This window comes from Eupeodes corollae, chromosome 3, assembly GCF_945859685.1.
Source record: "Eupeodes corollae chromosome 3, idEupCoro1.1, whole genome shotgun sequence".
Classification (NCBI taxonomy): domain Eukaryota; kingdom Metazoa; phylum Arthropoda; class Insecta; order Diptera; family Syrphidae; genus Eupeodes; species Eupeodes corollae.
Window position 1 is genome coordinate 14,485,025 of NC_079149.1, and position 13,992 is coordinate 14,499,016.

A 13,992-nucleotide genomic window follows, 5' to 3' on the forward strand; every position below is an offset into this window, starting at 1 on the left:
ACATAAATATTAAAAGCATGACAAAAATAGATGAAAAAATATCTAAATATTTTTCTAACCACCACTCTATAGTATATGGGGCCTGTCGACGTTGTTCTTCGACTTCGACTTAATAATCCCTTAATACCCCCAAGAGGTAAGAGTTATTGGCAAGGTACCCTTACCCATTAACGTGACGGCGGCCAGAACCGAATCCGTACCCGTAAGCAGCAAAGCAAAGCAAAGCTCACCAAAAGCAAACACAAAATCGATTCCTTATCTTTTCAAAAAGTCAAGAACATTGAAGTCGGTGTTTCGACAGTTTTTGTTGTCTTCTAATTTTTACCTATTTTTTGTTACTTCAATTTTACAAAGAGATGTGTCCCTGTGATTTTTCTATCTTAGCTAAGCTAAGAAATATTAAAAAAAAAAACTAAAATTTCAGACAGAAAAGCTTAAAAAAAAAAAAAATCTTTCAAAGAATATTTATGGCTCAACACAAAATGCTTCTGCAACATGTCACTGAAAAAATAACCCTCCAGACATCATGACGCGAGGGTGGTTTGTTGGGTGGCTCATAAAACGCACCCCATTCCATCCCCTCCCACACCGCCACACTCCCAACAATAACATATTATAAAAAGAATAAAAAAAAGAGAAAACAAAAACAAAAAAAAAAGTTCAAGGACTTTGAAAAGAAGAAGAAGAACTGACAATTGAATCTGTAATTTATCTCTCGCAACTCTCTATAGATACAAAATGGATGAAAAATATACACACTCAAGGGAAAGGAAGGAAGGATGCACTTTTTATATTTCGTATTTCGTTTGATGTAAAAGATTTATATTATTATTTGGCAGCCTCAATATCTCTTGTCCATAAAATAAAATTGTTTTTTTTTTTTTTTTTTTTTTTTTCATATATGAAGGTAAATATTTTTTTTTTTTTACAAAGAAATAAGTGTCATACATTATATATAAAAAAAATATATTTGTTTTTAAATATAATTTTAAATATAAATAATTCTTTCGCCTTTCATTTTTTTTTTTTTTGGTACAAAGGGGAATTCTAAGAAACAAACAAAATCAATTTCTCCAACAAACAAAAACAAAAAAAAAATTATTGTTGTGCTACAAACAAATTTCCATTCTCTCACAAGTAAAACTATATTATAATTTTTTTTTTGTTTATAAAGAATAGTTTTCAATTTTACAGAAAAAAAGCCAAAGAGTGGTAAATTAAAAACAAATAATACTTCACAAGCTTTAATTTACAAAAAAAAAGGTTTTTCTTTTTTTTTTTTTTTTTTTCTTGCTATCCCCACCACACAACTATCTTTACAAGGTTGCATCAGAGAGCGACGACGAGGACGAGGACGAGAACGATGATGTATAGAGTAGGTACTGTTATGGTACTTGGGTATGGGAAGAAGATATATGGTGGGGTTAGAGGGGGGGTGAAGGGAAAGGGGAGCCCTTGTTGGCCCACATACGAATAGGTGGTTGGTTGCTGCTGCTGCTTATTCTGCTGCCGCTATTATTGCAATCTCTCGCTCTCATGCCCCACCGGCCCCGAAAATATATGATTTGAGTTTAGTTTCATAATGATGTTGTGTAGGGGTCGCTCAAATCGGTGTGTTTTGTGTTTTATGTATGAGCGAGTGTGAGTACACTCTACTCGTATGTGTTTTATGTGTATGGTAATAGTGATGATGATGATGGTAAAGATGTTGATGATGATGAAGATTTTGATGATGAGGAAAGTAGAGGGTGGGTTGTTGCTGCTGCTGTTTGTAAATACCTTGTAGTATACATATGCATTGTCCATACGATTCAACAAAGTTAATCCTTTGGTTTATCGGGATATATTTGTACTTTTTCAATGTAGTTTCTTTTGGTTTTGGTAGTAGGTTATAGAGAGATGTTGGTTGGTGTTTTTTTTTTTTTTTTTTTTTTTTTGAGATTTATGTCGTGTTAAATTGTTTTATATGTTTCATATACGTATTTTTGTTTTGCTTGTTATTTTTGTTTTTTGTTTTTGCTATTTCTAAACGAAGGACGAAGAAGTTGTTAACCAAGAGAACAACGAACGAAAAAAAAAGTAAGAATAAAACTGTTGTAATGAAATATGTGAAATTTATTTCCCTCTAGTGCGCACCACACACACACACGAAAAAAAAACTACCCCCGCACGAGCATCGAGAATAAAACAAAAAAAAAAACACACTAATCTTTGGATGTGAAAACGTAATGAAATATATATCCAAAAAAAAGGAAGAATGAAGAACAAGAAGAAGAAGAGCAAAAAAAAAAAATATAGAAACTAATCCAGCACAAAACACACAAAAACACACACACACACTCTTCTTAGTGGTGGATTGGTTTTGGATTCGATTGGATTCTAAGTTGCTGAAGGCTCCTTTTTCCTTTAACAACTTCTCTTTTCTATTGTCGAAGGCAGTTTAATAGACGAACCAGAATAGAAGAAACAAAAATAAAATAATTCAAACAAAACGAGGACGACAATGGAAACGACTACGACAACGACAACGACGACGAAGAAAAAAGGTTATTTTCACACTATTATCTTCGAAAACACTTCGTTTTGGGGCTTGCTCGACTTTTATTTTTCTATTCTATTCTTTTGTGTTTTTATTTTTATATATTTTATTTTTATTTTTGTCGATGTTTCTTTTTTTTTTTATTATTTTGTTGTCGTTTTTGTCTTGAATTTCGCGACCTCTGCGATATCGATCGATTTTTAGCAGTCTCAGCAGCCCGACATAGAGACGACAACTACTAACGACGACCGACGACAAAACCAACGTCAACTACGTCAAAGACGTCAAAGTCAACGAACAACAAAAACAACGACGACGACGATGAAGACGACAAATATGATTTTCCGTCAAAGAAAGAACCAAGTCGAACAACGACGAGGAAGACGACGACGACGACGACGACGATAACGTCCGCGACCACGACCACGACAATGAGAATGACGAACAATCGTCTTGGATGGGAAAGGAAATAATATTGATTAATTAAATTATGCAAGTTTATAGCATGACAGGGGCACGCACCACACCATGCATGCAACTGCAACTGCAACTTTAACTGACTGTAAACTTCTTGGATTTTCTTGGAATTCGACGTTAGACAACGACGACGACGGCGGACGTTAAAAGACGTTGAAGTTGGAGTTAAAAACAATGCTCACCATCACCCACCACGTTGTAATGAATTTCAAAAACACAATAAATTTTATTGCATTTTGCACATTAAATGACGACCGAGGACGATGACGGACACACGCGACGGACGCAAACGACAAAGGACGAAGAGAAAAAAGAGAGTTGTGTGATGATGTGGTGGATGTCGTCCTGGGATTGATTTAAAATCACAGTAAATCAGGAGCCCCAGTTAATTTTTTTTTAAATTTTCTTTTTGTTTTGTCCGTTTTCGCGAGTCACAAGGATATACTTGAAGGCAAAGGCACTACTGTAGGTATAACGTTTAGGTAGAATCTGCTGCTCTTGTGTAATTTGAGATGCAAGCGAGCAGGAGCAGGAGCAGAAGGCGAAGATTCTTGTGTTTCTGTTCTGGTGGTTCTGCTCTTCTATACTTCTTCTCTGGGCTTCATTTTTACACACTCTATAAGCTATAAGTTATAAGCTATATAAGCTATAAGCACAGTGTCAGCAGGAGTTTAATATTGGAGGCTCTAATTGCACATAACGGTTCGAACGAGGACACACAGAATGATTGTGATGATGATGTTGATGATGGTAAATTTTTGTTTTTTTTTTTAAGCTTTTTGTCTCATTCGTCTTTCATTTCTTGACGTTCAAAAATAAAGCTTTTTTCTTCTCATGATTTTTTTTTTTAAGTTTTGTTCTTGTTTTGTGTGACCACGAGTGAGACTTCCGAGGATGACGATGATGATGATGAGTGCAAAAATGATGAAGGAGAAGTCTTAAGGGTAGATTTTGTTTTGTGTGTGTGAGTGTGTGTTTTTATATTTGGTGAAAAGTGCATGGAGCTTTTTTTTAAAGGAGAGCTTTTATTTTTGGGGGCAAACGGTGGAGTATACGGTTGGTCAACTTCAACCAATGATGCATTTTATGTGTGTCTCTGTTGCACATTGAAAGCTTTTGATATGGTTATAAAAGAGCTTTTTTGACAAAATTGCAATTTGTATGTATGGTAGCAGGGAGAGAGCTTTTTTGTATTGTATTAAAGTTGAAGGATGTAACTTTTTATTGTTGGGGGTTGCATAGCATAACCCCCACATTGTCGTCATCGATTCGAGGGAAAAGTTTTAAAACTTTTTCATGAAAATATATTTTTTTGAATGAAAAAGGGAAGCTTTTTTTGAAAAGAAGCTTTTTGTTTGCTATATTAATTTATAACTGTGTTAAGACACTATAAACGCATGTGAGGAAGTGAACGACGAATAATGGCAGCAATTTTATACCATGGGAGCCCTGTGCATTGTTTTTCCTTTTTTTACGTTTTAGTTCATTTTTAGTTTTGTTGTTTTGCTTGTTTTCTGATTTTCCAAGGAGGACGTCATGTTGTTTGTGTGTGTTTAGAGTGTGTTGTGTAGTGTGTGTATGAGTGTGTGTGTGAGAATGGAAGACAGTGTGGGCAAAATATATTCGAACTACTTTCAATGAATGATTGGAATTGATGAACCTAGTTAAAGTTTTTGACTCAATTAATTTGTTTTTTTTTACAAAATATATTTCAATTTTATATCCTATTGAAAAAGTCTCATGGTTAAAGTAGTTTTTACTTCAATAATGAAGTATCTAGTTTTAAAGGTTAAGTTGTTCTTAAGATGTTTTTATTTCCATCTTTCACCTTCATATATGACAGTAAATTAAACTTCTAAGAAGAAGGTAATTCTATTTTCCTTTTATCTCATATAATTAGGCAATTCATTCATTAGCTTCTTAATGAACTTCTCATTTATGAAAATTTCCTAGAAATTTGAAACTGCTTTGAGTGTATTATGTTTCCTTTTATAAATCAAAACAGATTAACTCGTACATATAACTGTTGTTAGGTAAATATCTTCCCACTCTTTGTTTAAATAAAAGGTCAAATATTGAAATATACAAATTGGAATATGAAAAGAAGAATTCCCACGTGATGAACTTTGACCTTTATTTACCTACATATCTGTTTCAAAAAAAAAACGAGTACTGTTTAAGGCAAAATCAGTTAAATAGAAAATAAAGAAAACATCGTGGGCGTATTTAAGCTTTTAACTTGTTTTTAAGAAGTTCTTAAATTTTCTTTAAAGCGGATTAAATGAATTTTCATAAAAGTACTTTGTTGAATGTTAAATTAATCTGATATTGACATTTTCTCAATTTAAATATAGTCTTTGTTTAGAAAAACTTCGATTATAGGTGCAACTACATAAGTTATGTAGGATTTTGGAAAAGACTTTTGAAGAAGAAGGAAAAAAGTTGGCGAGGTTAAGGAATTCAAGTGTCGTCTGTGCAAGGAGACGACATTTGAAATGCCACCAAATCACTTGCAGATACCTTTTTTAAAACTCTTTAAGGTAACTTTGTGTTAAGAAGACTTTTTGAGTTAAGTTTTTAAAGTTCTTTATAAATACATCACCAAGTCAAAATGTGTGAAAGCATTTATGTATATATATTTTTTTTAAATTAAACTTTATTATTATGGTTAAAAAATTATTCTTTTTGAAGTCGGTTTTGGAAGCCTAGGCGTAAAGAGGACATTTTGAATATTTTTGTTTAATTTCAATGCTGGTAAATAGATCTTTACGATAAATCTTTTAAAGTTTTATATTTAAAGGGCTTAAGGAATTTCCATATTCTTAAAAATATGAGAAGCTAATATTTTTCATTCCACTTTCTCATTTTTGTTATTAAAATTCAAAGAACAGGCTTTTTTGACTTTTAGGTAGATAATTTTGATAAAATCTTAGTTAATGAACTATGGATTTTTTTTCAAAATTAAAGTCAAAGTATTGTGAATGATTTGGATGATATTTCAAATATTGAAGAAGATTTGCGTAAAGGCAAATACAAATTTTATTGCTGACGCCAAAAGTTAAAAGCATAGTTTTTTAATCTTAATCTTAGTTACTCGTAAAACCTATCGATTCTTCGTTATATATATTTTTCATGTCTTTGAAAATTAATTTTATATATTTTTATAAACCAATAGAAACTTGATAACTTTGAGTTTAATTCGTAAACGCACCCTTTCACTAATCGTTCGAACTGTCATTGTAAGCTTTTTCAGTAACCTCAACATTATCGTAATGGTAAAGTACACAAACCAGCAACGTTGTAAATTGAGCATGTGTTCAACAGACATTATGGAGTCGTTGACCGCAACCTTAATGGCTGAAACACAAATACGCTTTTGCTTCGGCTCCGCCTGACGTTCATGGCTGAATCACAAACACGCTTCAACTTCGAATTCGTCTGACGTTTATAAGTTCAGCCATATGAATTCAATGCATGCTTTCACAATGGAACTTCGACCCCACGTTTCGTTTGACAATCGTAAGGAAAAGAACGTATTGTAACGTAATGTAACTCCAAACGGAAGCTCTAGTTCAATTATCTGAACATTTGCTTTGTCTGACAGCTCAACAGCTGTAAGAAAATGTCAACAAACAAAATATTTGTTCTTTGGAGGTATGAAATAATGGAAATGCTATTCAAAGCAACCTCGCAGCAGGGCCACCGTAACGCAGGAGCTGAAGCCTTCGCCTGACGTTTAGAAGTTCAGCCATAGGAATTCAATGCATGCTATCACAATGAAGCTTCGACCTCACGTTTTATTTGACAATCGTAAGAAAAAAACGTATTTTTGAAGATTTGGAAACTTTAAATTGAAATCTCCGAAAATCACTTAGGAAAGATAATTCAAGAAAAATCTGAACTCATTTCCTAAATAGTTTAAGGGATTAAATGAGTACTCCAAAAAATATTAAAAGTTAAAAGAAATAAAACATGAGTAAGACACGAATCGATGATATTCAAGCTACTTGTTTTTTGTTTTTAACGTTTTACAGCCTGGGCGTGCTTTTTATAAATATTTTATGTTTTCTGTCCGAATAATGCAACAAAGCAAAACTTCGTATAGAATCTTTTAAAATTAATTAACAATAAACCTCAAAGTCTACAGAAATCTGTTGAAAATTGATAGCATAGAAATTTTTGTTGAAAACCACAAAAGCTGTCCACATTGCTTGTTATAAACGTGTCTTGTCGGCCTTATGTTTCATTTTACTCTTTGAATATATGGGTATATTTAGTATACAATATTTTGTGATATTGAACCACGTTCTATTTTAGGGAATTTCCCATGAAAAATTATCACATTTTTGCTTTTGAAAGTCTTTGATAACTTCACGAATTGCGTCTTAAAGATCTTGAACTCATTGTAGAGTATAGGCATAAACATTATGTTCTTAAAGCGAAAAAATCTACAGATCTCGATGACAATATTGTAATAACATGGTCAAGTAACTTTTCTTTCAAAATTTGTGGAAGTACAACATTTTTGAGTTAATTTTTCTATTCTTGTTTAAGTAATGGCGTAGTTTTTACTTTGCCAAATGTCAAAAAATGATTGTAGCTAGAGATCCATTCACAATGATACTTCTTATTAGAAAACCATTTATATTTATGAATAGTTATTACGAATAATACAGCAATGTTGTAACGAAATACTGTTGCTACTTCTCATTAACTAAATCCTTAAAATTCAAAAATAAGAACACCTCAAAACCAAATTGCCCAACTTAATAAAAACAATAATATGAAGTTTGAAATAAGAAGGACTACTTGGATTAACATTTCCAAACTAGATGAAATTCATTGACAAAAATTAACCTCATTTTCATTTTACTCTAATTTTTTCTGGCATCAATATCCAAAGTTTTACAATAGATTTATTCTTTAATTATTGTTGCAGTATTCTTAGAAAGTTTTTCTTACTACATCAAAGGACCGCAAGGAAAATCACAACAAATTATTACTTTTGTGGAATAAGTGCTCTCGAATTTATCGATACTCTTTTTGAAGGTGTATCCCAAAATAACAATAAATTCAATTTGAAATTTACTTTAGTGGTGTGGGGCAGAAAGAGGCACTTTTTCTTTCCCTGTATCAGGGCTATAGAGGACTTTTAAAATGTTTTGACAATTTCATGATAAATTTCTATATCAATACGACAAAAACATTTTTTTTTATCAATTTCAAAAATTGAAAGTACTTCTTTAAAAAAGAGTTCAAATCGCCATGGGCCTTAATATTTAAACGTCCTTTTCTGTTTTATAATTCTGTTTTTACTAGTTATTTGAAACTTTGACTATTATAACTATTATAACTATAAACATCAATGGAATGGAACAATATTTTAATATCGTTTTGAATATAATTTCCGCTTTAGTAACCTGGGACTGTGCATAAATGACGGGAAAAACAAAGTACATGCTGGCTTCGTCTGCGGAAACCGTTGTTAGTCCACCTTGAACTTGAACTTGAAATGGTCTAATCATTAGGTTCCTGAGTCAGAACAAGTGGCAGATAAGAACAGAGAAATACGCGGGCATCTGTTTAAAGCCAATGTAAACTAAAGGGTGATTTTTTAGCTACAATCTTTTTGGCAAGGCTGGTTTAAACAGCTGACGTATGTTTCGTGTTTTTTTTATTGTCAAACGTCTTCAGTTTGGTCTATAATTTAACCATAAATCGTCTCACAAACGAACAAAGCTTGCAAATTATTGAATTTAATTATCAAAATGCGTGCTCTGTTAAGAAAGTTCATCGCGCGCTTCTTCCATTTTATGGTCAGTTTAATCGTTTATTCGACCGACTGAAGCGGCTATTCGGGCTTTTGTGACTAAATTTCGCACCAGATTTACATTGATGGACATTAAACCACCAACAAGCTTACGTAGAGTTCGAACTAAAAAAAATATCGAAGCTGTATTGGCCAGTGTTAATGATGACCATCAATTATCGATTCGTCGCCGTTCGCAGCAATTGGGCCTCTGTTACTCAACAACGAGTAAAATTTTACGGAATGACTAATATCTGTTTGGCCGATCCTGAAAAGAGGAAACCCTCTAAACTGCACCAACTGTAGAAGAATAATTCTACTTTACATCACCTACAAAATATTCTCTGCCGTAATATGTGATCGTCGAAAGCCCATCGTCAATAACCTGATAGGTCATTATTAGTGTGGTTTTAGACCAGGAAAGTCCACAGTCGATCAAATATTCACATTACGGCAGATCCTGGAAAAAAACCCAAGAACACCAAATCGATACCCACCATCTTTTCATCGATTTCAAGGCTGCATATGACAACATCTACAGGGACAAGCTGTATAGAGCCATGTCTTGGCATCCCTGCCAAACTTGAGGGATCAACGTGTAGCTATATAAGACCCTAATCATCCCCGTCCTGCTATACGGTGCAGAAGCATAAGGACTAAGACAAAAGTGGATGAATGCACCTTGGGTCGTATCGAGAGAAAAGTTCTTCGTGTGATCTACGGTCCCGTATGCATCTAAGGGGAGTGGAGGAGAAGATGGGACAACGAGCTGTACGGGCTGTACAGCAACATAGACTTAGCCGGAATGATAAAAGTACAATGACTAATATGGCTGGGTCACGTTGGAGCGCAAAACTGAAGACATCTAGCTAGGGACCGAGCTAGATGGAGAAGTTTTTTGGGTGAGGCCATAGTTCACACAGGACTGTAGCGCCACCTTAAGTAAGTAAGACTAAGGTCTGATGCCTTTCAAAATACAGCTGGTGCAAGAATTGAAGCCGAACGATTCACTGCAACGAAAAATGTTTGGTGAATGGGAGCTTCGAAAGTGGGCCAAAAAACCAACTGAAAAATTGTGTTCAGCGACGAAGCTCATTTTTGTCTCAATGTTTACGTAAATAAGCAGAGTTGTCGATTTTGGAGTGAATATCAGCCAAAAACATTGCATGAGCTACCAATGCATCCAAAAAAAGCCACAGTTTGGTGCGGTTATATGGACTGGTGGCATCGTTGGACCGTACTTCTTCAAAGATGAGATGACCGTGAGATATTATCCATCTTTTTTTTGCACAAAATGCAAGAGCTTGACTTACATGACATGTGGTTTTAGTAAGACGGTGGGACATGCCACACTGCAAGTGCAACAACGGAATTATTGAGAGGCAAGTTCGGTGAACATTTTATTTCACGTTCGGAACCGGTCAATTGGCTACCTAGATCGTGCGATTTAACGCCTTTAGATTATTTTTTGTGGGGCTATGTTAAAGCTTATGTCTATACAGATAAGCCCGCTTCAATTGACGCATTAAAAGACAACATTGAAGCATTTATTCGTGAGATGCTGGCCGAAATGTTAAAAAGAGTATGCCAAAATTGGACTAAGCGGATGGACCGTTTCAGGCGCAGTCAAGGTCAACATTTGTATGAAATAATTTCAAACATTAAATTACATGAAGCGTACTATTGATTTAAATAAATATTTCAGGCATTTTTTGAATTTTGTGCGTTTTTTGTTGAAAACTTTTAAAAAATCACCCTTTATCAAACATCTTTACATCCAAAAAACTCACCATTCATTCTAAACCTCTTATCAGCGACCGAAAGAAAGGTTTTGCGGAGAATAGTTGGTCCTATTTGTAAGAAAGGACAATTCTGAAGGAGGTACATGAATGAGTTATATTAAACATACACCGAAGCCGATATAGCAACAAAGGTGCTTACGCAAAGATGGTGGACTGCTGCGGTGGGTTCAGCACATATGAGCGAAGAACAGCCCCCCGGCAAAGTCTTTTGAAGTAAGATTTATTGTAGAAGATAGAGAAAAAATCATGCCTTCGTTGGTTGGAAGGATAGCTTTGATCAGGACGCCCGTAGTGCGTAACTGGATGGCGTCAGCCAACAACCTGGAAAGCTACAGAATGATGTTGAACGAAGCCCAGACCGGGTCCCGGTTGTTGCAATGATGACAAAGTTGTTGGCCAGCCCAATAATAAATAAGTTAGTAAGTTAATTATATTTTTACTAGGAGTTGGGATTTAAAGTCGGAATTAACTAAACACCTCTATTTGAACTCGAAAACCACGTTTAAATTTTAACTTTCCATCCAAACTCTTCTCAAATAAAAAATAGTACCTTAATATTGAAACGTAGAAGTACTGCATTTTCAAATTTGAAAAATGAAAGGGTAGAATTTTACATTGTGTATGCGCCTAGGTGAAAAAGATTTGAGGCATTTTAAGGCGAATACATTTTAAGTCTTCGTGAGATTTTGAACAAAAATCTAATACTGTTAAAGTAAGTTTAAGCAAGCTTTAAATAAGGATTCAAAAATATGTTCCAGTTTCTATACTTTAAAAAGTGAAAATAGATAAATTAAGTAACGGAACAGTCCGTCGAGAGAACTAGGGCCTAGTGACTTACATCTATAAGCCATTCCGCACACAGGAATTGTGCTGTTTTCAAGGATTGAGGGGACCTATGGTTTTCGTGACAAGAATTACTCTTGGAGGATTTGTCAATTAGTGACAAGAGGTAGTAGCTTTAGATGTCAAATTTAATATTGAGCTTTGTTTTAATTTTATTTTTTTATGAAGATAAAAACATTCTACAGTAAAATCTTTAAAATGATCAACCATTGCAAATCTCATAATTGGATTAAGATTTATAACTTAAATACGACCAATTTTTATCTACCACAATTTTAATAATCTTTACTCTCAACAAAATTAGAACCATAATAATCGTATAATAAATTTAAAGAGTTATAAAATACAAACTTAATCTCCCTTCAAAAAATTATCAGTTCTTTCCAAGAGACTTAAAAAAAATTTAAAATTTTAAGAGAACCGGTACTTATTTTTAATTATTGTTAAAGATTTATCTAAAACTACAAATCCTACAAAATATTTTTCGGGATTTAAAATTGTCTGCCTTCTCAATTTTGATTATTAATAATTTGTCTTCTTTAATGAGAAAACGATTGTGATCTTATGTAGATGAACACAACCATTTTGTTTTAAATGTCACATGACTGTCAAAGTAGTTTTTGTAGTGATGTAGTTTATTGTGAATGAACCATATATTAAGAGTGAAACGCAATAGTGTATTTTTGTAGTGTAAAAAATTTTATAATATTATTTTTTTTTTCATATTTCTAAAATTATTATAAGTATAAAAATGTTTTGACACAATGATTTTTTTTCTACATAAAATTATAAAACATTTAACTATAATAACACAAAAGATTACAAATAAAAGAATAAAAGACAAACAAACAATATAATTTATGCAAATAATAATGCATTTATATTTTATTTAAAATATATATATTTTTATTAAATAGTAAAAAAGTGAAGGTGAACTATTTGTTTGCAGTGTTTTTAAACATACAAAAATTGAATAAAATAAAATACAAAAAAGAAAAAAAAACAGTAAAAGTTGAATACACATATATTATAGTAGGTTATATATAATTATAGTAGGTTTATGGATATCGTTAAAATCAGAGTCAACACTATTTTTTTTTATAATAAGCCACACAAAAATCATCCATCATTCAGTATTTTTTTTTTAAATATTTTTTTAAAAATTCAAGCGAGATGTCCATGTGATGACCGATAGATGGCATTGTTGTCAATCTTTTAAAAGAGAATATAGTATAGGTATAGACAGATAGAGATAGAAGTAAAGAGTTTTTAGAGGTATATGAAATATGAGTGAGTGTTATTGTGTTGTTGTTTGAAATTTCCCAGTGTTTTAGTTTTAAGTTTTTAGTTTTATTTTTTGTTAAAGTTTCTTATGTAGAAAGGCATATATAGTATTTTATATACAATAATTGTGTGCACGAACCATATCTAAGCAATTTTATCTACGTTTTCTTTTTGTATATAAAGATAAATATACATTTGTTTTAAAAATATGGCTATAGCAGAGCAGAGTTGAGTTGTTTTTAAGAGAGTGTAGTTTTTCAGTATATTTTTTTTTTATTTTTAGCCAAGCATCGCATCCTTAAAGCGCAAACAGACCCAAAAGAAGCAAGCGACTAAAAGGCAATTTTGTTTTTTTTTATTTATTTATAAATCGTTTTTTTGTTTTTGTTTATTTTTGTAGTTTTCTTTTTTTTTTGCTTTTTTTATAGTTTTTTTTTTGTTTATTAAAGCGCACAACGGGGGATGATTAGGCTCAATTTATTATTAATTATTTAACAAAAACATAAAACATAAATTGGAACAAACAAAAATAACAAAGAAATACAAAAATAACGAAAAACAAACAAAGATTTAAAAGGAAAGAAAACGGTGACGGATAGAATAAAGATAAAGATAACGATACACACACAGAAAAAAAAAAATTATATAGATACAAATATATAGTTTATAGATACTCCAATACGCACAAGATAAAAAAATATAAGAAGCACTTTACAATAATTTTTTTTTCTCTAGGTTTTTTTTTTTTTATTAAATATTGCTTTTTTTCTATTTTGTATTGTTTTCAAAAAAAAAAAACTATTTCTAAGATTTAAAAAAAAGTTATCTTCCTTAATTTTGTTTTTAAATTTAATAAAATTTTATGTTTTTTTTTTTTTTTTTTTTTTTTTTTTTAAAGCAAAAAAAAATATGCAAAGGAGAGACCGAAAATGTCAAAATGAATATTTTAAAAGCTTTTTTTAAAGGAAATACCTGTTTTTGAGCCATCGCCTGCATTTGCTGAAACATTTGACGTTCTTCTTCTTTACCTGGGTTACGAAAAAAGACACAAAAAAGATGAAAACGATTGGAAAAAGGCGTTAAACATATAAAATACATTAAATGGATGTATTTTTTTTTTTTGGGACAAAAGTGCTATACATTTTTTTTTGTTTTTTTTCGTGCATCAAGTGGAGGATTTTGGTGGTGGTGTTTGATGGCGTGCATATACACATAGTACATAAAATATATATCCATAC

At 32.2% G+C, this 13,992-nt stretch overlaps 1 protein-coding gene across 14 annotated transcripts in view; it reads right to left on the reverse strand.

Annotated features, from left to right (window-relative positions):
• The window catches only part of LOC129951228 (trichohyalin), a 160,745-nt gene that overhangs the window by 60,201 nt on the left and 86,552 nt on the right, over nt 1-13,992 (reverse strand). For all 14 annotated transcript variants that reach the window (XM_056063288.1, XM_056063290.1, XM_056063287.1 and 11 more), the window contains exon 7: nt 13,727-13,782. In XM_056063288.1, the coding sequence (XP_055919263.1) occupies nt 13,727-13,782 (56 nt within the window). The remainder of the gene's footprint in view (nt 1-13,726; nt 13,783-13,992) is intronic.